Consider the following 26,250-nt stretch of genomic DNA (forward strand, 5'->3'; position numbering starts at 1 on the left):
TTCCCCTTATCTGTAGCACTTTAACTAGACAAGGATCCAGTGTTGTTCCTACTAATAAAATATGATATAATAGGAAAGAGTCTGGCTGTTCCCTGCCACAATTCCCACAGAACCAGCTGAATGCTGTATTGTCATCTCCTTAGGATGGTCCACTGTTAAACACATGTCTTACACAATGAGGTTCCCCCCCAAATTCTTGTGTGACAGTTGGCAATAATATGCTCTGTTGGTCATGCATGGGAATCTGTAGGAGGACTTTAAAAAATCAGAAAATGGATGATAAATCATATTTATTCTTAAATTTAGTGATTTTTGAGGGTCTGACAAATCTTTTGAGGCTGGCAATATTGTACCTGTGATAATGATATAGTACAATGGTAAGCATAAGTATCAATTGACTGCTGCTGTTGCACCCTAGAAAGTTGGTGCGAGTTTCCTAGGGTCAAATTTTTAACCCTGGAGGGGCAAAACCTGAAAAGAATGGGAAAAAACAGAAGAACAAGCTGTCAATGGTCTGAGAACTTTTCAGTCAAATAATTTTATTCCAAAATTAATCTCCAAAGTCATATACCAATAGATGAATAATTTCTTATAATCCCTACATACAATTTATAGTATAGAATAAACACACAGATTACCATCAGGGGATGCTGTAAGCCTATAGTCCTGTTTTAAGCTGAAGATTTATATTTGAAATTTTGTCTGAGTCCAGAACAAAGCATTTATAGATTCTTTCAGGAATGCCAGATGTTTAACAACTTTAACACATGCATTACAAATGGAATATTTTCTGGAGAAAAATAAAAATACTGATACACTTATACTGCTTATAATGACCTATTTTTTTCTTTAGTGTTTCTCAGTGCGGTAGAGTTGGACCTTATTTTCCTCTAGATGCCATTTGAGGGCATGTAAGAGCTCTGTATGTAATGCATTGCAAGGAGTCAAGATGGGGTTTCAGCAGTGTGCCTGTGATATACTGGCACCATCAGCTACATAGATCTTATCAAAGTATTTCTGTCTTTCTCTGTACTTCATTCTTTTCTTCTCAACTACTTGGAAAGATGTACTTATTTAATATTAATTGTCTTGTATGTGTACTCTGTTAATTATTCTGCACGTATTCAACCAGGAATAATGTCATGTTTCCATGAAATCGCTGCACAAATTCTGCTTTTTAAAATGCACAGCTGGTAATCTTTCTTCTGACACTGTGATAGGCACATTCACAAGGAAATGAGAGTCTGAGCATACTAACATTACAATGACACCATGACAACTCCTTAGGTAAGGTGTACACTGAATAAACCTTCAGCTGATATTAATAGTAAAAGGAGAATGAAATTACTAGCGTTCGTTTATAAATGTAAGTATTTAAGTCACAATTTAGCTGCCAACGGTCAAAGCAAGATGTTAAAATGCAGTGATGCAGTATAGACAATATATTCTTAAACAGGCAGTAAATAAAGTCACTCAGCTATCCCATCTGGATATTAAGCATGTGACATTGCCAGGAGCAACTCCTTAGTTCACTAACATCTGACGGACCAGATGTTGCAACTGGAAGAATTCTTTCCACCGCTCTGCACCTCGGAGCAGAAGGGTGTGATGTACCATGGGGATTGTACCTTCCGCACCTTGTTGTGCAACGTTTTCCCCAGCACTTTATTTCTGGGAAAAAAAAAATAAATTAATATAAATCAGGAAATATTTAGGAAATAAAGCATGTTTATTAAAACCAAGGTACTGTGAGTCTAGAAGTACTGTATTTTGGTTATGAAATCATTAAAATTCTTTCATAATCTAAGTTTGAGGACTATTTCCTTTTAAAAAAGCTGCTAAACATTTAGAAAAAAATGGATCCTATTGTGAAGATTTTGTAGCCAGTTCTGAATGCTGAGTATTAAAGAACTATGTGCTAGAGTCTGACTTTCTCTTTTTTACAGATGGTCCTGTGTCAGTTGGAATGAGTCTGGATATTGCAAGCATTGATACAATATCAGAAATAAATATGGTATTGTAGCTTTTGCAATCTCTTTTGTTTTGCTTGTTGATAAGCTAATGTCTTGTGTTTACAGCTGCTGGCAATGTGACTTTGAGGCTTTTCTCCTTGTGCAGTCAATATGTGTTAGGAGATGGAATTTTATTTTTCACTACAGATAGTGGTTAGAGCACTGTAATAAATATAGAAATGCGGATGCTGATCACGCCTCTCACAGATACAAACAGAAATTTGCTACTGAGTATTAATCTTAAAGAAAGACGTGTAGAGGAGTATTTATTTTCCAGATGAAATGTCTAAGTCCTCATGCATTTCAGAAAATTAAAGATATATCCATATGACTTTGAAGCCACTCCCTTTCCTTGTGATTAGACACAGTGGAATTCAAATTGCTTTTCTCTTTTGCTGTTAGTGTTACACATTAATTTATTCCATCTGGGTTTCACTACATTTGTATAATTTATTTTTAAACAAACTATGAAATGGAATATACTTTTCTAATTAAAGGTCCCCCTATGGTACATAGAAATAGAAGGCAAAATTCATTCATCAGATATTCAATATTAGAAAATATTTGTGTCTGTAGATATCTAAAAAAGAGTGTACACATATAAATAAAGAAATATATATATAAAAAGAAGTGTATATATAGGAAAGTACCTGACCATTTCATTGCTCAGGCTTCCCCAGAAGCTGAATATTAGAATCCCTCTGCACTCAGTAAGTATTAGTAATTAGAAAAGGGGAAGTAAGGCCGGAACTTAAGATGAACTTACCATACTGATAAAAAAAACACCATAAAAAGCTGGTTAAAAAGGTGCTAAGAAATAGTGTGATTTCAATGTAAGACTACAAGGCATATCTGAATTGAAGGTGAATTGGGCTAAGAGGTATATTCAAGGTCTTGATAAATTTGGCACCTTGTGATGCTGAAAGGATAAATTGTGCTAAAAGATTCCCTTCCTACTTCGCTAACTTCTTTTGTCCTTTTGTCTATCTGAATTTATATTTTTTCCAAATTTTTCTTAAAAAATGCATTATTTAGTAGTTTATGCAGACAAAATTATGTTTGCAACCACTTACATAAATCATTTTAAAATTTAAAGATTTACAGAGCCAGATTATCTGATTCAAAACTCTGATGACTTCAGCTGATTTACAGCCCCAGACTTAGGCCATCAGCTTTTACTGTAAAATTCCAATGACCATAAGAACAAAAACTAGATAATATTTCTTAATGATGTCAACCTCACATCAGGCACCAGAAAACTTGGCAGTACAAGAGCCAATACAACTGCTGTTGGAGTTCCAGCATTTAAGAATGGGACATGGAGAGTCACAGGCTATTTGTGCCCAACAGCTGTTTCCATGTACTTTTGTAAAACAGAGTATAATACAGGCTTGCTCTGTATGATAATTTTGGTTTTTTCTTTCAGGACTACACGGCTACCATATTTCTAAGGCAGCGATGGACGGATGAGAGACTTTGTTTTGATGGTAATAAAAGTTTAAGCTTAGATGGTCGGCTTGTGGAAATGCTTTGGGTACCGGATACCTTCATAGTTGATTCAAAGAAATCTTTTCTTCATGATATCACTGTTGAGAATCGTCTTATAAGAATATACCCTAATGGAACAATTTTGTATGCTTTACGGTACGTATATACCACATACCAGGCTTTATATTTGGCTCCTGCTTATACTTCAGCCTTTCCAGGTTAGCAAGATCTTGTGCTTAAGAAACTAGTCTGTTTGTAAAAGTAGAATACACATTGTGTTGTGGTTTTATGAACGTGTAATATGTTTGACCAGTATGATTAAATTCTTAAATTTAATAATAGGCTTAATTTTCTTCCTGAAAGAGACTCTTTTGCTTTCATGTGGACCAAATGCAGCAATAGCATTTTGCCATTCCAGTTTTTGTGATGAAGTCATCACAGAGGAAAGAAGCTGTGATGATTGATTTTCATTATTTATTGAAGATTATCCTTTATGATAGATTTTGATAAATATAACAAAATTGTAAAATGTATTGCAAAGTATCAACAAAGGAAAAATGCACTCTGTAAGTGAGAAGGGAGCAAGGGCTGGCCTTTTTAGACTGCCACTAAACTCAGCTATTCTGGAGTTGTTTCCTGTTTGGGATGCTACTACTCTTCCACATTAAAGAACAGCAAATACTAGATTTTTTTCCCTCGCAGTAGTTATTTACCTGCAAATGTTAGTTCAAGAAGGATACATGGCTTATTTATATTTTTACTGATGAACAATTTTATCTCAAAAATAATAACCGATACTTTTTTTTTAAGGATCACCACAACTGTTGCATGCAGCATGGATCTGACCAAATATCCGATGGATAAACAGACGTGTACTTTGCAGCTGGAAAGCTGTAAGAGACTTAATCCTTATTATTTTTAAACAATTAGAAAAAGATCTCTTTTCAAGGGTTGCTAGATATTACCATCAAAAGCGCTGGAATTTTCAAAGAAGCCAAGGGATAGTATGTGACCAATCCTTGTTGAATTGCAACAGTATCTGGATACAAAGATAAATGCATGAGGCATCACTGAAAATAGCATAGCAGTACTGAAATGCTGCCATGTTATTAATGATTAAACAAAATCTCAGGCGGTTGTCATAGCCCTGGTTTTGCAGCGCATCCTGCAGTTATGCAGTTGGTCTTCAGGGGGAGTTCTGTGAGCAGACATTTTCCAGCACAGCCAGGAAAATATTGGTTTGTTATTTTTTTTAATTTCTTTTTTCCCCCCCCGAGGCACGATTCCTTTAGGAAAGAAAGAAATTAGGATAAGGCTTATTTGTAAGTCATGGAGTTCATATTTAATTAATTTACTGTCTTCATACTGAAAGGAAAGGTAATTGCTTAGACAGCTCTGTTCTGAGATGGATATATACTATGACTTATTTAATTGTCTCTATGCCAGTGCCCTGGGAAAAATGTTATCAATTGATTGACCAAGACTGACTATACCTTTATAGGTTCTCATTTTATCAATCAATACCCTGATAATTTTCATTTAAATATGCTCTCTACTATTTTGTAGACAAGGTTGCTTTGCAGATACCCAAACGTGGATGTTTATAGTTAACTTTTTGCTATTATTCATCTGATAAGACTCTATAAAAATATTTTTGCGTGGGATGATATAAAAGGACACCTAATCCTGTAAGATGAAAATATATAGTCAAATATATGTCAATAGATATTCAAAATCTTTTGGAAGGTTTTTCAGTACTTGTCAAGTTTTATTCTTTACCATTTCAGATGTGTGTGTGTGTGTTCTTTAACTCCTCTTGGTAACGACCAATTAGAAGATTGCTGCAAAGTTTCATTTTAGACAGAACCAAAGGCAATCAATCCCAAAACCTTCCTCACAGAGGAGTCCCTCTAGAATCAGCAGTTTTATAAGATCTCTTTAACAAATAGTGATTTGAATAAGAATTTGGATTTATCTCCAATTTATTTTCCTTTGGAAGACCATATTGGTAAGTCAACGCATATGGCTTTACATCAACAGCATTGCCTAATGAGTCACTTGATATTTTCTGTAGTTCTGGAATGAAATACATGTCCCACAAGTGCTTAAATTTATTTGACAGGATTAAAAAAGGAAAATTCCCTATGTAATTAAAACCAAGCATTTTTCAGAATGATTCCATCTGCTTTTTCAACAACACACAAGTGTCTTCTGTCCAAGGGGAAAACATAGTAATGTCATCACAAATGCTCCCATGACATTGGTGTTTAGTTTTAAAGAAAACAGCTAGAAACAATAAATGCAAATGGAAAGAGTGTGCCTTTAGCTGTGACCCTTTTTCTTCAGTGCACTGTAATACTTCCTTTTGGGTATGCTGGAAATGGTTTTTTTCCCCCCATGAGATAAGCTATGACAATTTATAGGTGAATAATGATATCATCCTAGAATACTGCTTGCAAATACCGTTACCTGGAATTAAGACTCATGGATGTAAGCACGCATATACATCCACACGAAAAACAATGTGTATAAATAAATTGTAAAATATATAGCAAATATTTGAGCTGAAACAAAGAGTAGGCCTTTTATTAAGTGATTACTAAAATAAAGACAAATATGACACGGTATTATCAAGTAATGGCTTTACACAGTGAAGCATACCTAGTGGCCTTTACAAAATACTATTCTACTATTAGTAGTTAATAACATTAATTGACTTGTACTTTCTACACAGCAAAATACCTTTCAGTCAAATTGCATATTGCTTTTTCCCCTTATTTTTGCAATACTTTAGTACAGGCAAGTGTTAGGAGACAGAGAGTTGCCACTGAGTCTCTGTTGATATGGCAGATGTGACGTTTGGGGGGGCTCCTGTCTCGGTTGGTGCTGCTAGGCAGTTCATGCTCTCTGCCATGTGGTAGGGAACATCACCATTCATTCACACTGGTCTGAAGGCTTTTTTTCCTCTGTTCCCCCTCCGCCTCCCAGGCCTCCCATTGAAATACATATTCATATTTTGGGCCCATCTCTGAAATTTTATTTCCTTTTTGAACTTGTCCTTCAGCGTTTATTCAGTGAAGAGCCATGTGAAGGCACTTATCTTGTGCTTGACAATCAGGGGAAATTAAAATTAGCAACAGAAAGGTAAAGAAACTCATTTGTGTTAGGTATTGTGAATGTTTAATTCCAAATTTACTATTCCTGTAGTTAACCCTGTTGATGTTAGCTGCTTGTACTGTATCAACAAAGTACAGTAATGGGACATTTTGGGCTTGAGGAATTAGTTAGAATGAAAACTCAGTGTCATGTAAAAAGAATAGAGATTACTTGTAAAAGCCAAATAACATGGCTTAAGGATTTTGTCTCTATATACTTTTTAAACATTTTATAATTAGTAAAATATTAACCCCCTGAATAAAGAATAACTTTGCACAGAGGGAGCACTGTGCTATTTAACTTTACTGACTATTGGGAAGACTCTCCCCACGAAAATTCTTCACAAATAGAGATTTGGAATTAGTATTTTCCAAGAATTTTCATAGGAAGGATCACCAAAACCTACTAATTGTTCAGCTAATGAAAATACTTTGGAATAAAAATGGCTCTATTAAAGCAAAACAACCTCCATTTGGAGATATGCTTGTTATTACCACCCTGGGCATCGAGAATTTCTCCCATCTCACACAACTTGGAAGATTCAATACCTTGTAAAAAATAAACAAGAATTTACTGTGGTACTCTCTAGTTCTTTGGACTTTATTTCAATATCTGCAGCTAATTTATACTAAAGGAAAATAAAATTATTCCATGCCTGGAGTCATGCATAAAAACTGCTTCTATGAACCTCTTTGTTTTGACTGAGGACAATGCAATCGTTTGTTTATAGGAAATGTTACTTTTATTTTTCATGTCCCAAATCTGGGAAATTTCCCAGCATGTGGTTTTGGGAATCAAGTACTTAGCTTGGACGCACATAGTTTTGGCTTAGTCTTTTGACACAGCAGTGTTTTGGCTTTAATTGCTGTAAATGTGGTAATGTGAGCAGAGATTCCTGGTCATGACACCTTTTCAGAAAACTGCCAATGATAGTGAAAATAAGATTTACATTTGAAGAATGACCAGGGAAAGAATTTCCAGGTGAAATCATCATTTTAATTAGTAACCAGCACAGTGTTTCCTCAAAATGAAATTTCTGAACTCTTGTTTTTCCTACACTAAATGGCTGTAGGAAATCAGTTCTTTTTTGTCATTGCAAGAATCAAAGCCATCAACTTAAAAGTACTAAAATGCTCTTTTTTATTTTAATGCATGTCTCTGTGATTCTAGAGCTTTGTTCTCTTTGCAGCATATACCCTTGTGCAATGTATTGCATTATTGTCTCACAGTGTAATTTACTTACAATTGACTAGAGTCTAAAAATAGTCATCTGCTCATGTTTCTGTCCCCTAAGCTTAGCTATTAACTTGCACAGTATAAGTCTGTCAAATACAAGAATGATTGATCTAAGTAAGCTAAAGGAAAAGATGTTCGAATGCTGCCTGTTAACATGTAAATTACATTAACATAATCTTGAATTAATCATACACAGTAGCCTGAAAATTGCTGCCTTTTAATATAATGGGAAAAAGCTACAGAAGTATTTTATCTATGATTGTGCCGCATATTGACAAGTGTGTGCAAAATACAGTTGCCTTCTCATAGATGATTCATGTCTTGTCTCAGCTCCTAATTACTACTTGAAGGTTAAGAGGAAATCTCATGGTGCCCCTGAAGCATGCCACACTGTTGAGCCTGCAGAAACATCAACATATAGGCTGGCATCCTTGGGAAGCATACAAGCTCCTAAACCGAAATATTGTCCCAAGTGATGACCCAAGCCCAGCTCAGAGCACAGCACCAGCATGCAGCAGCCCTGCTGCTCTCCTCACCGCTTCATTTCTATGGGAACGAGGACCAAATGCACTGCACTAAGAAACAGCAGCCTAGAATGCAACAAAGGGCTCACTTTATGTTTAGTCTAAATGCTGGCAGTGTTGTACTTCTTTAAAGCTTAATAGCCTTTGCCTTTACAATGCCATGTGGTACTTATCTCTTTTATTAGTTTATGTTGTCTGTACTAGAATAAAAGATGTAAAAAAGACCATCTCCAAAAAAGTCAGCTATTAAATGATAAGACTTTGCACATTATTGGGAGTTTAGTTGTGAGCAGGCATTATGTTCTGCCAAAACCCATCATTGTTTATGTCTAATTGTACTGTCAGACAGAGAAAGAAGAAACAGCTGAACCATAAATGTGCTCAACACAAATTAATTATTGTGTAAAATAAACACTTTTGTTGGCTTGTGTATCACTACAGGGGGTTATAACATCAATGATGTCATGTTTTACTGGACTAGAGGAAATGATTCAGTTCGAGGTTTGGACACACTCCGACTGGCACAATACACAGTAGAAGACCACTTTACCTCGGTATCTGAAGCAGTATATGAGACAGGTAAAAACACCCTTCTAACGTTTTCTAGGTACTGTTCAGAATATGGCTCTGAAAACAGAGCAGCATTAGGAAACTGAGCATGTTGCTTTCTCTTAGGACGGCAGTTATAATTTTCTGCTAGATAGCACTCTTGAAACCATACATACTTTTCCAGATGTTACCAGCAGAGACCTAGCTAATGTAAAGGTTGAGAGTTTTTGAGCATTTTCTTGGAGGTGACACATTCTCTAAAGAATGATAAACAAGACACATACTACTTCTTCCATGTAATGTCAGGGAGAGCTCTTGTGAAGGAAGAAAAGCCTGCAAGTTGGGCATTTAAATTGGAGAGGGACCGGGGACCCTGGGTGTCCAGCTCAGGACTGTTCCTGGATACAGCTACTCCGGCTTTTTTAGGCAAGTCAAAAGCCTCTGTTCAGCCATGGAAATTTCCGCGAATATGCTGTGTGTTTTTGCAACTGCAAGAAGTTGGGTTTCATGGCTAATGCTTGTTGGAGTTGCTCTTTATCTGTCACAGCCTCTGTCCAGCCTGGTGGGCAGCAGAGCACACACAGACTGCTCGGCCTGAGGTTCCTTTGCCTGGGGAAGGGTCAGAAGCATTTCCACAGACCTGCTCTTCTGCTGATCTTGGGAAACAGCTGTAGGTTTCCTCTACATGCAGGACGTAACCTCATGAAAAGGCCTGCTCCTGTTTATTTTCCAGAGATTTCAAAAGGGCTTTCAGAGTGTTCGAGAACTGCCCAGCCTGCTTTATGCTCTCTGAGTTACTCTTAGGTCCTTGCTGTTCTTCACTGCATACTCGGTTTGTCTTCTGCTCAAGTCAACACACTAACCAAAAGGGTGATCTCTAATGAAGACACACACATCCTTCAAAGCTGTAGTTTCACCAAAGAATATATTACTAATTCTGAATCACAGGAATATATTTTCTCTATTCTGTTATTGGGTATTTCTGCTTTAATAACTCAACACAGAGAAACTTTATGCTCCAATTTCAGGTGTTAATTCAGGGTAAGACTCAAAGTTTTCTAAATGCATGTAAAAATAGAAATGAAATACATACTAGCAGGCTCCAGCATCACTGAGTATCTTGCCACTTACATAAGTAACATCTGCTTGCCTTCCTCCTCTTTACAGCTTCTGGGTAAGCAACATCAGGTTCAATCAAAGGAGAATAATCCTTTACTACTATTCTGCCCAGAAGGGTATTAGGACCTGTTCACCATACAGAAAAGAGAAAGAGGAAACCTGCTTAATTCTTACCACCTTCTATCATGGAGTCCAGGCTCTAAAGCCAAAAAAAGTTTGGTCATTTTTTACCAAATAGAATAAAACCAATTTCCAGCTATAACTGAAGAGGCATGATCAGATGAACTGTGCTCTTCTTTTCAATAAATGATGCTGACTTTCTCTCTTTATGTTGGCAGGAACCATATGTATAAAGTCAAAAAGCCACTTTTTATTTTAACTATACATTTTTAACACATGCAACTTATTGTGATAAAAATTTCCCTCACCTGCTTTTTTTCAATTCCCATGTTTAAGGAAACCCTGTTATTAACTGCTATGCAATACTTTTAAAATGAAATCTCATAATCCTCTTAATTTTCTATTGAGTCATTATGAATTAGGTGCTATTCTCTACAGATTTTTTTTTTTAGGAAAGCAATGCCTACTGTAGGCCATATTAAAGGAAAAAAGCAACCATATTATGGAACTATGTAATCAATTTCAAAATGAAAAATGATACTTCGCATTTCCTTAACACCATTAACAGATATCTGAGAGTATTTTATAAATAACAGATACATTAGAAATAACAGTTATGATTCAAAAGGCTAAAGCTAAAGATGTAAGAGCTGTGTATGGTATTTCCTAACACAGCAAAATAAGCAATGAGGATTTGATGCTCTGTGAACTTGACCAGACAGTACAGCTGCTGTGCAAGTGAAATACTGTACAACAATGCAAGCTTGAAGTTCGTATACCGCCACCGACAGAGCCAAATTTAAAATGTGGTCAGCAAAATTCCTGCACAAGTAACTTCAGTACATTTAAGAAAAGGACATTGTGGATTAACCTTGTTTATAGAACACCATGTATCACATAATAGTAATCACATCATTGTAATCACGTGAAAGTAAGTCACTTTGAATAACATTATCTAGATTGCTGGCTAGGGTTTGGTGTCAATTTTGTTTTGGTGCAGACCAATTTGATTTTGGACATGGTTAAAATAATTGGTAGGACCACTTCCTATGTGTCTTTTAACTACAGTCCTTATTCTGCATACTTGGACCCCAAAACCATGCATCTGCATCAGTGGCTGCTGAGTTTTTATTTTAGCTGTCTAGCCAACACCACCTGCATTCACAGAGTAATAAATAGTAACATAAAAAGCCTGCCTTTCTTATTGGAAAAACATAAAAGCAGTGAAAGACTGTTACAGTCTGAATTTTTGTGTAAATAATCATAGAAGCAGGGCTGAAATATACTTTAAGAATTCATTTAACCTACTCTCTTATCTCAAGGCAAGGTCATCTATATCTACAGCCTATTTCCTGACAGATCCGCCTAGCAGTAAGTTAAATGAACCTCCAAAGTGTCTGCTTCACCCTCCCTAGATGATTTTTTTTCTGGTGATTATTACACGCATATTTTCCTTGTGTTTAATCTTGATCTCCCTTGCTGCATTTCAAACCCATTATGGTGATATAAAAGACAACTATTTTTCAGCAGCCCTTTCACTGTTTCAGGACAGATATATCTACTCAGACCAACACTTTCCCTCTTTTTGATTCATATAAACAGTTTCCTAGATGTCCTGTCTTTGCTGTTGTTCTCCCATTGAATTTCTCATATCTTAGCTGATGTGCAGCTCCCAAAACCAGGTACCCTGTTCCCATCAGATATCCTCCATAGAGGGAAGGGTTTTCTTAATACATTTCATGAACTCTGTTCCTCTTTATCCATTCCAGGTCAATATTTGCTTTTCTTGCAGAAAATTGTTGTACATTTTTGACCTTGTTCAGCTTGCAATTCCTTCTAGTACTCCACCTCCTTTATTGCCCTGTAGCCACATATTCCCTGTGCACTGTTTAGGGAGCTAGTAACTCCCATCTGAGTGTAGAACTTTTTACTTGCTTTTGTTGAACTGCATCTTGTTTTACTCAGGCTGATAGCTGTTGAGATAATTTTGAACTCTAATCCTGTTCTCCAATGTGCTAATGCTTCTCTCTTAAAAGACACTTGATATGTCATCATGTTTGTTAGTGAGCAGTACCGGGCACAGGACAGACCCCATGTGTTCCCACTTGACAAATGTTTCTATTTTCACAGCAAGCAATAGCTAACTAATGTCAGTTAACATTTTTAACTGGAGAAAGAAGCAAAAATGTCATTTAATACTTGAGGCTAATTGACTGTTGATAGTTTTTCTTCTGGTCAGCAACTTTCCTTAAGTCTTGCTCTCACTACTGCAAGTGTCCCGCCAAGTCTTCAGCAGCAGCAGGAATGAAGAGGCTCAGCTTGCTCAGGTCTAGTCTAACACTAAGTCTTCAGTCTGAGCCCAGAAGGCAGGGAGAGTTATGTCAGGCAGCCAGGGCTCTCAGTGCACTTCCTCACTTAGGAAAACACGAAGTCAGCAAAATGGCATATTCAAATAGTATTGTTTTGGCAGAACAGGGGGAAAGAAGGGACAAAAGCATGAAGTCAGTCGCTTCTTGATGCACAAAACCAAGACATTTGCCCTCTTGTAAAAAACTGCAAAGGAACTGGCTGCTGTTCCTTGTCTGCAGTCGCTGCCAGGGTTTTGATGTCTATCACAAATCCTCTAGCCTCCTTGGGCTAGAGGCCTCGTCACACCTTGTTTCTCTATGCAGTGTTGAAACTCTGCTGACCCCTGACCATTCCAGTTATAGGCTTCTCAGGTGGGAAGTCTCAACTAAGCCAGTAATGATTTGCTCTCATTTATAATTAGTGATCTGAAAATCAAAAGGTATATAAGCTATATATATAGATAAACTCTAAAGAGTGAATAAGAGTGTATAAGTGTTACACACTCCTATACATAGTGTATGTGCATCAGTCACAGAGAAGTCACAGTCTCTTTCTCTCAAAATAGAGGCATTACCTTGCTTTGTCCTATCTACCTTTGGCCCATCTGTAGTCTCCCAAGGCTCAGAGGATTTCTTAGTTTATAAAACTTTTCTAGGTTTTTCAATTCTTCTTTTTTGAGGTGTGGTACACTGAGTACCTTCTCTCATTCCCTTTATCAGTTCTTTTATAATTGATAATTACTCTCCAATTGTTATTTCTGAGAACACCTTCTTTGCCATACAGGGCTTACAAACAATCTCAGAGCCATGTTCAGTATAGTCTATCTGGTGGGTCTTTGCTCAGCCTCACCCAAGATTCAAGCAGTTACATACATGTATATACCTGTCACCATGTTATGTTCAACTTACCTGTCTGAGCTCGTATAATCACTCTTTGTAAGCAACCTTTTCACTTGAGTTGAACGTTTTTCACTTGAGTTGATGTTGAAAACTTTTCTATCGTGAGTTGTTTTTGTGATACTTTTGCAATGTAGAACAGTTCAGAAAGAAAAGTTTTGGAGAACACATTGAAAAATTTACAGAAACATAAAAACATATGGAAATGCAAGGAATGGAATGAATATCAAGGACATTAAGAAAAGGCATTTTTTTGTTAACTTCTGGGAAGTTCTTTGTAGTATAGATAGAAATACATGTAAACACTTAGAAAATTTTCTGTGGCATAATTTTTTTGTAAGTTTTATTTTTACAGTTATGATAAATGGATCAGTATATCTGAACACAAACACTACATGAAAGGGTCTGTTTCATTCTTAGGAAATTTGAATTTCAAACTCTTTTTTTGTAAAGCATTTTTATGATGAAATGCACGTTGAGATGCCTGGCCTGATTTTTCATTTCCTTTAGTTCATCTCTGAAGAACAAGTAGGAAACGAGCTAGTTTGTAAGATCTTGACTGTGAAGAACAGAAGACTTTTCTGAGGGAGGGACAAAGTAGCTGTAATAACATATTAGCCATATATATTGACACCCTTAGTATCCTACATCAGTCAGAGAATTGCATTTCGGTTGCACAACTTATTTATTGGGTAAAAGTGGGGACACTACCCATTCCTTAATGCATATGTTCATTGTAAACAAGCAATTAAAAAGCTGCATTCTGAAACCTACATTTTCAGCACATAGTTGAGGCAGTAAAATTCTATTTAAAGTTTTCCTGTACTGTGCCCTTAAAAGGTGGAAAAAGAGAAGAAAATGATGCATTGGTAGAGTTATACTGACGTGTTTGTGTGAGATGAACATCACATGTTTTAGCTGGCACCCAAGGGGTTAGCATACATATTTCATGATAGAGAAGAATGTGCTCTTTGTGCCTGACTGCGCATCCGTGTGCAGGATACCAAAGTGCTTCTTACATAAAAAGTGATGTGGAGCAGTCTTTTACTGGAGTAGAGTTCATCAAAAAGTCCACAGGAAGTAACTGTGGGGAAGATGCTCCTGTCCTATAACACTAGGGTGGAAGTTAGGAAATGCTGACTATTTTTAGAACATTGGCCTTCTTTCAGGTGCCTCTGCTGTGACTGTCCACTGGTCAGAGGGCAGCAGGAAAGAGCAGAGATGCAGCATTCTGCCATCAGCTGGGAACGGACGCCGTAGAAAAATATGATAATCAAAAAATTAATGACCTAGGGTGATAATGAAGGCTGTTTATTCAGGTTTATATCTCTTTCTCAGGCAGTGCAGCAATAGTCAGTGTCAATAAAATCACCAGTATTATGGCAAGATCTATACGAAGTGTCAGATAGGCAACGCCGTAAATTTGAGTATTGTTTTCAGAAGCCAAAACCCAAACTTCAAAGGTCAGTTATAAAGAGGACTATACTAGCTTTTCTTGCCTTCAGAAAGATCTGCCTTGGACCTAGACCTACACCTGCTCAGCTACTGGGAAAGAATCTATGCTGGTATAATTTTTATGATAGTGAAACAAAAGTAGTCAGCTGGAACCAGCTGAAATTTGATTTCTTCCACCTCTTTCTGCTTTCTAGGGGTACTTTATTTATTTATTTTTTTTTAAAGCAGTAGAGAGAGTTAGAGTAGGTATGGAGACTATAGTCTGCTATCTAGATTTGTTCTTCATCTATAAGCTAGAGCTGCTGTCTAGTTAGTACTTCTGCCCTCTAGTAAAGTCTATAAAGCCGAAGTAATTGAGTTGAATCCTGTTTCGCTGTGGAGTGACCTAAGTAGAACACCTTCTGGTGCGTTTAGAGTGTGTATACTGATGGTCATCTAGGTTCGGATTAATCTGAGAAACTGTTAAACACAGTAACTCAATGCTTTGATAAGTGTTAACACCATGCCTTTGCTGCAGAGTTAGCTATCTGCACAGAGATTATTTCCATCACATTATCAAATTTAAATCAGAGCTGTCACACACTGAGGTGACATCCATCATGGGCCAGAAACTTGAATAAGAAAGCATCTTCACATTTTAATGCAAATATTTTGTCGCCAATAAGACTCAAGCAAGGGGCAAGCTTGACAGTTTTGAAGAGTTAACTTATAGTGAAACAGCTATAATTGAGTTAACTCTAGTAAAGCCAGGACTAGGATCCCATGAACCTGTTCCTCTTTTGATCTGACTGATGGCACTGTAGCCTCAGATGTGCAAGTCAAAGGCAGTGACATACAACATTACTATGTCATACACAACTCATGTAATAGGAGTAGAAAATATGTTTCTTTTTAAAGATGATAACTTTTGGTACATGTGGAGTGTAGATGAGAAAAGGACTGTAATATTTCCCTATCTTCATTTTGTCCTGTTGCTCATTTCTTTAGCATGGTAAGTACGCATGGCATACTTTTTCTTCACTACTTCCTTCAGTTTATTACAGGAGGACTTCATATGAATTCTATAAACAAGTTGCTTCAAAATTTCCATTATAAGAGCGCTTACTAACTCTTTAGAGAAATGCTGACACTGTTATTGTCATGTCCATGATGTGTCTGGATTCTGGCAAGCAGAAAGCCTTAAGGTTAGAGAAATGCTTTTTCTTTGTTCTCCAAAAAAGCCACTCAGGCTATAAGCTGTTGCATCTTCTTTTTGTTGTTTGCATATTTCTTTTTGTTGTTCACATTTCTTCAGAAATTTCTGGCATCAGGAAAAATAACACGAAAGAGCATGAGAACATTCAAAGGGCTTGTCTATACTTGGAAATTGCAGCAAAGTGGCAAAGTGTGACTTTCAAGTTTGATATTTCAAACTAACTTCCTATTTACATACTTGGCTTTTATACTAGGCCAACGGGGATAGAGTTGCAGGGTGCTAAGGAAGAGAGGATATTGCTGTATGGCTATTATGTATCGGCTATTTCAGAGTTTTCCTTCTTAAAGACAAGCTCTAAGGCTGAACCACAGGAACTCCCAAGTGCCTGTGGCACCCTGCAGGAAGCATAGTCCAGTCTCCTTGCTCTACTTTGAAGGGTACGTGGCACCTCGTCCTTCCTTTGGCCAGCACAGAAACACATGAGAAATTACTACACGAGCTCTGGGTTGACATCCTTCCCTCACTCACGGCAGCTATCATCCTCTGTGTCCTAGCTGCGACCATGCCACAGTAAGGACAGTTTGGGGTACAAACACTGCAGAGAAAATCTTGTCTTTCTATTTAAAAGTATCTGTTTTGAGTTCTAGTTAAATAGCAGCCTAGAACATTGCAAGCAAAATTCATGAAATCCTTAACAGTTTTTGTTAAGGTTTTTAATGCTTGCTCTTGCACAATAGGAAGCCACAGGTCTACAATTGCCTATACAAACCTAATTCTCTTTCCCTAAATATGCTTTACGCTAGTCTTTTATAGCGCAGACTTAGAGTTTTTCCATCACACTAGTGCTTGACTTAGTGTGAGGATGAGTGCAGACAGAAGCAGAAGTAATGTTGCACAGTCAACTGCAAGTTTTGCGCTTCCTAAATTTTGAGTGCTTTACTTTGGTCTGCTTACACTTAAAACGAATTTTGGTGGGCAAAATCACTTTTACTGAAACAACTATATTGGTAAAAATCACAGTGTTGATAGAGGTACACTAATGTAATGTTCCTCTTTTCACATAAAAATGATGATAACGGTGTAAATCATCTTTGTGTCTCCCGCCTCATGGAGAGAGTTAAAGCCTACTGCCTGTCTTTGTATCCTTTTTTCTATCAGTCAGAAACTTGAAGAACTCAATATGTTGAACTTACAAAGAACCCTAAGTGCAGTATATTTGTACCTTCAGGAGGAGAAAAAGCTGACTCCCAAAGGACTATTCAGTCTACTAGTGAAAAGGCAGAGTCAACAAGGCAGAAAGCTGAAGTCAGTTTAAGATTAGAAATTAGGAATTAATTTTTAACAGATAGAACGATTTTAGTTGTTGTAACAGATAACTGAGAGAAACGGTGGATGCTGCATATCCTCAGATTGTTGAGATGTCTGTGTGAAAGGTGGACTCTATTCCAATCAAAATGATTGAGTGCAAAGCACGGGATAATTGGGGAAATTTAATGATTTGTGATTACATTATATTTTGACTACATAATCTAGTGATTCTGATTTTAAGTGTTCTATGAAGCTTTATTATTCTCTGGATGCAATTTATAGAATACTTTTAAAAATGGAAATTTAACCATCCCATTTCTAGCCTGGGAGCAAGAAGGCATTTCTTGGCATGCATTACTTGCACTTTAAGCTTTTAAAAGTACTCTTCTTTGACTCTGTGTCTCATAGCGCACCTGAGGGATGCACAAATAACCTGTCTATGCATATATTATTGCTGCTAAAGTGCATTCACTGTTCTATGGCTCTGTCCTGACTTACAGCACGCAGCATTGGAAACAAACATATGTCCTGGAGATCATAATTTGTTGGATTAAAATAGGTGAAGCCAAAGCTATCTGACCACAGGCTATGCAAGCATTGCTCTCTCACTGATATTCTGGTTCAAGGATTTTGTTAAAATAATGTTTTAAAAGAATTAAATACTTTAACACTTAATTTTGAATGTTCAATGTCAGAATAAAAAGTCTGTTCTGCACATTTAAGTTAGTAAAAAGCAAGCTTTTACGTTACTTTGATCCTTTGGACTGGTACCAATTTCAGATCCTGCACTTCTGTTGCCCAAACATAGCCAAATTTTGCTCAGTTAGTGAGCTGGATATCAAATTCAGGCTCTGCTTACCAGTGTGCTGTTCCCTAATGAAACCCAATTCTGTCTTTTACTGTGGGTCCAAATTTTCATCTTCTGAAAACCACTCATTTAGAAGCCAACCATTTGTGTCACAACAGTGACGCCACTCAGAACAGCACAAACACGGCAATGCACTAATTATAAGAAAAAGTAGATAGTGAAGGTGCAAAGATATTGCTTGGTTTTAGGTAGAATATGAGAGGTAGGTTAGCAGTATCAGGGAAGGTACCTTTGATCCACATCTTGAGCAACAGTAAATGAAAAGAAAAGCAAAATAAACCAGATATCTGAGGCAGTTAAAGACAAGGGTCCATGCTAACTTCATAAAATTATTATGCCAGTTTATATAGTAGCTCATTGTGGTAATTGTTCTGAATAGCCACAGCTAAATACATATGTGATTACGAATTTTCTTGCATTGTGTTATATAACAAAACATCCTTTCCAGACATTGATGGATTTATTTTTTCCTTCACTAATCCTCAATGAATTTCCAATTCAAGACGTCTTTAATGAAACTCCGGATATGGTGACTGGATGTTCTACATTTTGATTTTTCCTTTAGTTCAAGTTAGAGTCTTCATGATAGAATTTTTCAGTGCAGTGTTTAATTTTTTTCAAGCTTGTTAAGTTTTTGCTGCATTGTAATGCACAAAAGTAATACAGGTTGATAATTTAAAGAATTTTTTATGAATTACATCTTCACAATATTTTTTTCTCTGCTCTTTCCACAGGACGTTACCCAAAACTAGTGTTTCACTTTGAACTCAAGAGAAACATCTTGTATTTCATACTAGAGACATATGTACCATCAATCTTACTGGTTGTGCTCTCCTGGGTATCATTTTGGATAAGCCAGTCATCAGTTCCAGCCAGAATCTGCATAGGTGAGGACCCAACAAACCAACCCAAACCAAACCAAGAGCTGGATCATTAAGGTGCTTGCTTTATTGCATGTACATGGCATTCATTTCCAAAAGCTGCAAACAGATTTATGGAATTACTTTTCTGGTTTGCCATCCGTGGTACATCATGCAGATTCCCCTTAAAGCCTTGCTATTTTTTATCCAAGAAAACATCTTTGGGAGCTACAGGTGACTTGGAGACACGGGAGACTGCTGAAAGTAAAGCTAGAAAGTTATTTTGGAAATAATTTCAACATATCCAAACCCATGGCATGCACAGACAGAATTGTGAGGCTTTTGTGAGGTCTAATGTTACATACTCATTAACACATGAATAATAAGAGAATTATAAGAGATTAAATATAATTAATTTCACATAAAGGCTATTCTGAAGGGGAAAGAATGCAAATCAGTTCTGATCAGACTGCAGATGGGGTGGGAAAAGCACTTCTGCAGAATAGGGAAGAAAGATTTCACATCAAACGAGGCCAGTGAGCAACAGCACCGAGTAAAATGGTATCTGAATGTTTTAAAGGGAGCATTTGCTTAGCATTGCACTAATAACGTGCTAAACACGAATATACATTCTATGACGCCAAAATCTCTCTCATTTTAATTTCCAGTCATCTTAGCTTTACAAACATTTTTCATGAGTGTTTTTAAGCATTTAACTTCAGAATCGCAAGTTCATTTGAAAGTCTTCTTTCCAAGACATGACACATACGCTGTGGCGTACTAGGAGTTCACAGAGCCATGGAACACTGTCTTGTAGCAGGGCCCTTGAGTAGAGGCCCTCATTGCTGTCTGTGCTTTATCAGAACTTAGATTTTTGCATTCCACAGGTGTTACCACAGTCCTTACTATGACAACACTGATGATGGGAGCCAGGACTTCACTCCCAAGTGCTAATTGCTTTATCAAGGCAATTGATGTGTACCTTGGTATCTGCTTCAGTTTCATCTTTGGAGCACTGTTAGAGTATGCTGTGGCTCATTTCTGCACTCTGCATCAACTCAGTTCAAAGGAACTTCCAAAGGTATTTTAATTGTTTGGTTCTTGTCCTGCAAAACAGACTTCAAGTGTACATGCTAAAGAGAATGAATTATCTTAGCACTAATGGTAAATGTATATAAGGAAGTTTCTATTTTAGAATATGGACAGTGAAAACAGAGTAACCTTAAGAAAAAGAAAATTTTTTGTATACCTGGAACTTTTTTGGAAGAGATCAAACAAGCTGAAACACCCTTCCGTAATGATTCTCTCTCTTGGCATGGACTTTATGGCCATTTACCAAACAATGTGATAGCCGTATCACAAAGATCACAGGCACTTGTCATCTCCCCAGCAGTGGTATACACTTACAGTTCAAAAATCAGACTGAGCTCAGTGACTTGATATTGTTGCAATACAGCAAAAAAGGAAAGATTTTATCACATTCTGGTTATGAAACTTTCTGCACATGCACGGTACAAGAATCAGTTTGCAGACAGCTTCACATATCAGATCCCTATAGCCTTCTGCTTACACCTTCTCTCAAAACAGCTGCAGCTGAAGCTCAGACTGGGTTTTGTTTTCTGTTCTGAATCATAGTTATAGCAGCCCTTTTTGCTGCTCTAATGAGCTTACAACTCTGAAATACTGTGAAATAGTCTTAAAGCAAAAAGGGATCAAATCAATATAGGCATTTTTGGCCTGGTGGTTGTCATCTTGCTAAATTAATTAGGAGAGGTTTGTGAAGAAGTTTTGTCAGTTTTTCCACCTCCAGTGTTTAGCACTGCTTTCACAAGCAGTGAGAAAGAAATCACAAGGAAGTTGGAAGCTGATTGTCTTGCAGCTTTTAATTATGGAACTGGATCTAATATGCATGATAGAAAACAGAATTTTAAGCAGCTTATGAAATTTCTGGATGAGTAGAGAAAAGTAAAACATGGAAAGTGAGAATAATAGAAAAAAAGCAGGAGTACATTTGGTTGAGTGCTGTAGGGATAAATGGCTGGAAGAAGAAAGATCCTTAACTCCTTAAGCGAAATTAGAACAGAGCATCACAAATCCTTAAGCAGAGCTCCTTGATAGGCTCAAGAAGCAGGATATCAGGATACTGAGTTCAAATACCAAGGAAAAGCTTAAAAACAATGAAGACCAGCCAAGATGTGGTTTTCTTAATGCCTAGAAAGTTCAACAATTAATATGGGTTTTTGGCTGTTTGGATGAGAGGTAGGTTCTGTAAATGCTCAGGAGTGTGTTCAGACCTGTCATTAGATCTAGGTGTGTGGAAAAGGACTGAAAAACCCATCCAATGGTTTTTAAAAGACAACATCTAATGAGGGGATGTCTGAAAATGGGCAAACACTTGTTTCGAATGAGAATTTGAGTGGAAAGCCTGATACAATTTTTCTTGGCAAGGTAGCATCAGCGGCAATTCCCTCTGAGCATATCCATCTTGTGAAGTAAGTGGTTGTCATTTTACTCGTAGGGAAGAAAAAAAAAAAAGCTTGTTGGAGGTTTGGGTAAGAAAGTAAAGTGTTTCAGTGCTTGGATGATTAAGCATCTTTGGATCTGTGAAGGGCACTTATGACTGTCCTTGTCTTCGCCTACCTGTGTCAGATTCCCTTTTGTCTGGGGCACGTGTACTAGGGCTTGCAGATGGGGGAGACGTGGGAGCTCAAGGACTTAAAAGATGTGGAGTAAGTGGAGGTACAGCCCTAAAATGAGGAAGGAAGAAAGGCTTAAGGTACAGTTTTGTGATTGACTTAATGACTGAAAGGGACTGTCTGTCATTTCAGGCATTTTCCTGACTTTTGCTGTGCATCAGGAGTGAGCAAGCCAATCCAACTCACTTCTTGCCTGCATAAACACAAACATTCAAAAGAAGGGGCAGTTGGTTGGTCCTTGATCAACTCAAGACTCTGTAGAATAAGGAAAATGCCTGTCATGCCCTTCTCCTACTGTAGCCAACGACAAATACTGCTTACTGAGCAGGGTGCCATGGAAAGCACACCTGACTTGTATTTCTCATTTCTAACTGTAAAACCTAAAACATCACAAGGACAGAAGTAGCAGCTAAAAATCTCTTGTCACTGTCTAGCAGGTACTTAACAAATTTCTGTGTGAATATCATCACCATAAATGTGTTCTTACTATCGTATTCTCTTGTGGACACAGGTTAATTAGAAATCTCACTTCCCAGTTTGTTATTCCCATATGAGAGCTGATAGGAAATTTGCCCTCTGAACAATGTAAATAAATGTAGGAGGTGAATTGGAAATGTAACCTTCTGCCTTGTATAGGAATTAGTTGTACTGATTTGCTTTCCAATTTGCTCTTTAAAGCAGCTGGGCACTGGCATGTTGGGTCCTTTTGAAGTCTTTAGGGTCTCCAGTTTAGAATATAAACTGGTGAAAGAGCATATCCACACTGTTGTGGTGTGTCACATCACGTGAACCAGGATCCACAGAGACGACTTCAAAGCTAATGGCAAAAACAGAGGAACCGCTTGCTGCAAGGAAGGTCAGGCAAAATGTGCCATTCATGTCAACTGCATAACAGACTGCCTCAATGGAGAGGTTTCCTCTCCAAAATCCTGAGTTTCTTCTCTTTTATACAAAGGTGTGAATTGTGCTTTCCTATAAAACTGAGAAACTCTCTTTGGCCTTCATCTGTCTTTCACCGGAATCTCTCCCTTTTGGTTGGAAAGCAGGAAAGTTTGAAAACTGAAAATAAGGTTACAAGGACAGTGTTCAGCCTCTGTGACATTTCTGTGCAAGTATTGTGAAGTCTTTCTGAACACTGCATAACCTCCAGGTGTGCAACATGAGGCTGAAATATGTTTAATCTTGAGCATCTTTATTATTCGATGGAAGTAACAACTTTCCTCAGTTCTGTTGGCTGTTAGATGTCAGCAAACACTTCAGTTAGTACAAAGTGCAGCCAGAGTAGTAGGTGCCATATACAGTGCTTTTCAGGTGATGTACGGTACCTTTCCTGGATGCTACTGATTTTGTATCCAAACAGAGCCCTTAGTGCCCAGCTGCATTTTCTCATTGACAGCTGGAATCCAGAGAAAACTTAGTGTGGCCTTTAGAATTAAAGCCACAGTTGAACACTTGCAACACAATATTTGTTTCTTGTAATGTAAACCATCTTAGTCTTTCGTCACATTCAGTTCTCCATAGAAAGCTGGAAATGTCCCTTGACAGTCCCAGTTTATAAAACTGTAGTTTTTTATAAACTAGCAGTTGTGTTTTGGTTCTTCTCTAGACTAGCTTTCTCCTTTTCAAGCAATGTGATACAGCACTGTTGCTGTAGACTCCTCTGTTCTGTGAGAACCCTAACTTGCAACACTGCAAACAGAATCAAGGACATATGCACCATGTACGACATTTTCTGCTTAAGTAATAACTGCCTCTTGGGGAGTAGAAAGGAGTTAAGAACAGCCTCCTGTGAACTGTACACGTGCAGTTGTGTGGAAAGAAAAATGGCACGTACACAATGGCCTTTCATGCTCTGAAGTAAAACTAATTCTATACGACTTTTAGCCAGACCTACCTGAGAGACAAATAGACTCTCACACTGAATAATGCCCCAAATCCTACCAGTTTTGAAGTATAGATTTTTTTTTCTCTTTTTTCCCTTTCTAAAAAAGTCAAGACTCTTCTAAGAGGATTTTTTTTTTTATTTTATTAAGTTTTGAAGTGCTGAGTGCATTCATTAGGCTGTCGCTCCGGTGCCTTGTTTCAAGTGCCAGACGCTGCTGACAAAGGCTCCTCTGCCAGCCCCAGCACTCCCCTCAGCTTCCTGAACCTTTTGAAGCAGAAGAGCTAGGTATTTATAACGGAGTTAGGCCTCAAGTAAAACTCCAGGTTTGAATTTCAGTACTACCCTGGGGATTGTTTAAGGTTCAGAATGGAATTTTATGGATTGATCCTCTTAATGCTTTATGGGCAGATTTTTATCCTGATCTTTGTTTTCAGAATTCTCATGTAGCTGTGGGAGGCTAGGTGGAGGATAAGCGAGGTTTTGTAGTCAGTGTATTTTTAGGATGACACGTGTTGAGCTACGTTTATGTCTCTCAAATAAAATATACGTGATTTTTTTGGCAAATTGAAAGTGGAAAACAGTAAGAATCCCTTTTTCTAGCTCCATCTGTTGTGCTTTACTGATTCACAGCAGTCTGAGTACGTTGTCCAGGCTCCACTTTAATTTTCAAGGACGTTACTAATTTTAGATGAAAAAAGACTCAAGAACCATGCTGTCTACAAGTACCCTGGGCAGAAGAGCAATTCTGCACCGACATGGAGATCACTCAGGTGGCTTAACGAGCTTTCTTTGACTTTAATAGCTGGGATGTTTCTAAATGAGCTTTTTGTGTGGCTACACATAGAGCTGTACCTCTTAACTTTTCTAAAGTTAGTCCTTGTCTAATCTATTTCTTCTCATGATGCGAATGTGAAAAGCAAATTGGTCAGAGGAAAGAGATTCTATATTCTACATTTCACAAATAAATTTTTAGCCTTTTCTTGCTTGTGTGCCACTCACCAACTTGGAAAGTAATAAGATCAACAGGAAAAAATTAAAATTACGTGTACACCTGCCTCCAACTATACAAATTTAGGTTTAGTTTAGATACAAAGTCAGAGCCAATGTTTGTAGCTTGGATCTACTGGTGTCTCTGCAATATCCCAAACCAAACTAAATACCCCAGAACTTTCAAGAAAGTTTGTGTTCAGAGATGAAGCTGCAGCTGATGTCTAATTCTGCGTCCTCTGAGTCAGTAACAGAAAACCCACTGACTTCAAAGGGTGAAGATTTCATACATGAACTTCATGGCTCCGAGCCATTTCTAATCAAAGAAACAAAACCCACCAGAAGGCTTATACAACATTCTCCAAAGAGCTGTCTTGATGCAGTGAAGCATATAAAAATGCGCTTAACCTTAGCATAACTTTGAACTTAAAGCACGGGTTTCAGGACTTGAAAGAAAGTAGTACGAGCTATTTAGTATTGAATTAGTTGTGGGGCTTGTCCCTCTTTCTGATCCTCTTGGGTGCTTGACTTGGAGTGCAACCAGCTTGACTAGCTAGTCTGGCAGCTCCCTCACCTTCTCCATCTCCAGACTGGGGCTTTGCTTTACCCACTTTCTAGACACTGACCTTCGCCAGTATTTTCCCTGAGCAGAAGACAGCTTATTGTTGTGCATTTCATGGATTTGTTAAGATTGATAAGTAAAGCTTAGTGGGCCATATTTGAACAAATCCAGCTTTGCTTGACAGTCATACGACAGCTTTTGCAGTAAGATGTTGTTTAAGTCAGTGTTTTTTCCTGTAAATGGAAGCTTTGAAAGCTAAAAGGAGCTGTCTGATGTGTGTAGGTACTTGTCCTTGAAATCAAGGAGCGAGATACAGGAGGAGTTGTAAGAAAAATCCTACTATTTGCTGCAGCTCTCAAGTAAATAAGCAACGAAACATGCACTTAAGTACCTGCTCTTTTGTTTCCTATCAGGATGAGGATGAAGAAGAAGAGGGGAACGTAGTTCTGGCAGCAGCCGCAAACAGTTGCAGTGCCCCTGATAATAGGAACAAGATCGAATTAAACAAGAGCAGCAAAACCAGCATCGACAGAAAAAGGGAGAGAAGTAAACACAATGGATGTAGTTCACCAATGTCAGTAATGAAAAGACTTTTCTGTATTTTTGACTGCTTCCGTGTTAAAAATCCTTACCACATAGACAACTATGCTAGATTTTCTTTCCCATTATCATTCATCATAATTAATGTATTTTATTGGGTATATTATTTGTATTTCTGAATATTTTAATGTGTAAAATTGGTTTAAAGTTTATAAAGTGGATATCGGAGGGGAAGTTACAGAAGAATGAAGAAATTGCATCTGGATAAAGGGATATGAAAGGGCGTGCCATCTTTTCAAGAGTTTCTACAAAGTTTCTTGTTAACTCACTTTTCCATTGTTAAATGACTGTCATCCAAAACTGACTTTCCTATTAGCATGCATGTCCTGTATGAAACTATTTATCAAAGGCCAGTAAGCCCTTTTTTAATATTTTAACGATCAGC

At 37.5% G+C, this 26,250-nt stretch overlaps 1 protein-coding gene across 2 annotated transcripts in view; it reads left to right on the plus strand.

Annotated features, from left to right (window-relative positions):
- Positions 1 to 25,984, plus strand: part of LOC104343372 (gamma-aminobutyric acid receptor subunit pi-like) — a 38,747-nt gene extending 12,763 nt beyond the window's left edge. Inside the window, exons 3-10 of one of the 2 annotated variants that reach the window (XM_086466362.1) lie at positions 1,947 to 2,014; positions 3,439 to 3,656; positions 4,311 to 4,393; positions 8,858 to 8,995; positions 19,010 to 19,162; positions 20,023 to 20,216; positions 25,531 to 25,539; positions 25,679 to 25,984. In XM_086466362.1, the coding sequence (XP_086322488.1) occupies positions 1,947 to 2,014; positions 3,439 to 3,656; positions 4,311 to 4,393; positions 8,858 to 8,995; positions 19,010 to 19,162; positions 20,023 to 20,216; positions 25,531 to 25,539; positions 25,679 to 25,984 (1,169 nt within the window). The remainder of the gene's footprint in view (positions 1 to 1,946; positions 2,015 to 3,438; positions 3,657 to 4,310; positions 4,394 to 8,857; positions 8,996 to 19,009; positions 19,163 to 20,022; positions 20,217 to 25,530; positions 25,540 to 25,678) is intronic. The other variant, XM_009947254.2, reaches the window with a different exon arrangement.
- The last annotated feature ends 266 nt before the right edge of the window (positions 25,985 to 26,250 follow it).

The sequence above is a fragment of the Leptosomus discolor genome, chromosome 6 (assembly GCF_034619465.1).
Source record: "Leptosomus discolor isolate bLepDis1 chromosome 6, bLepDis1.hap2, whole genome shotgun sequence".
NCBI lineage: Eukaryota > Metazoa > Chordata > Aves > Leptosomiformes > Leptosomidae > Leptosomus > Leptosomus discolor.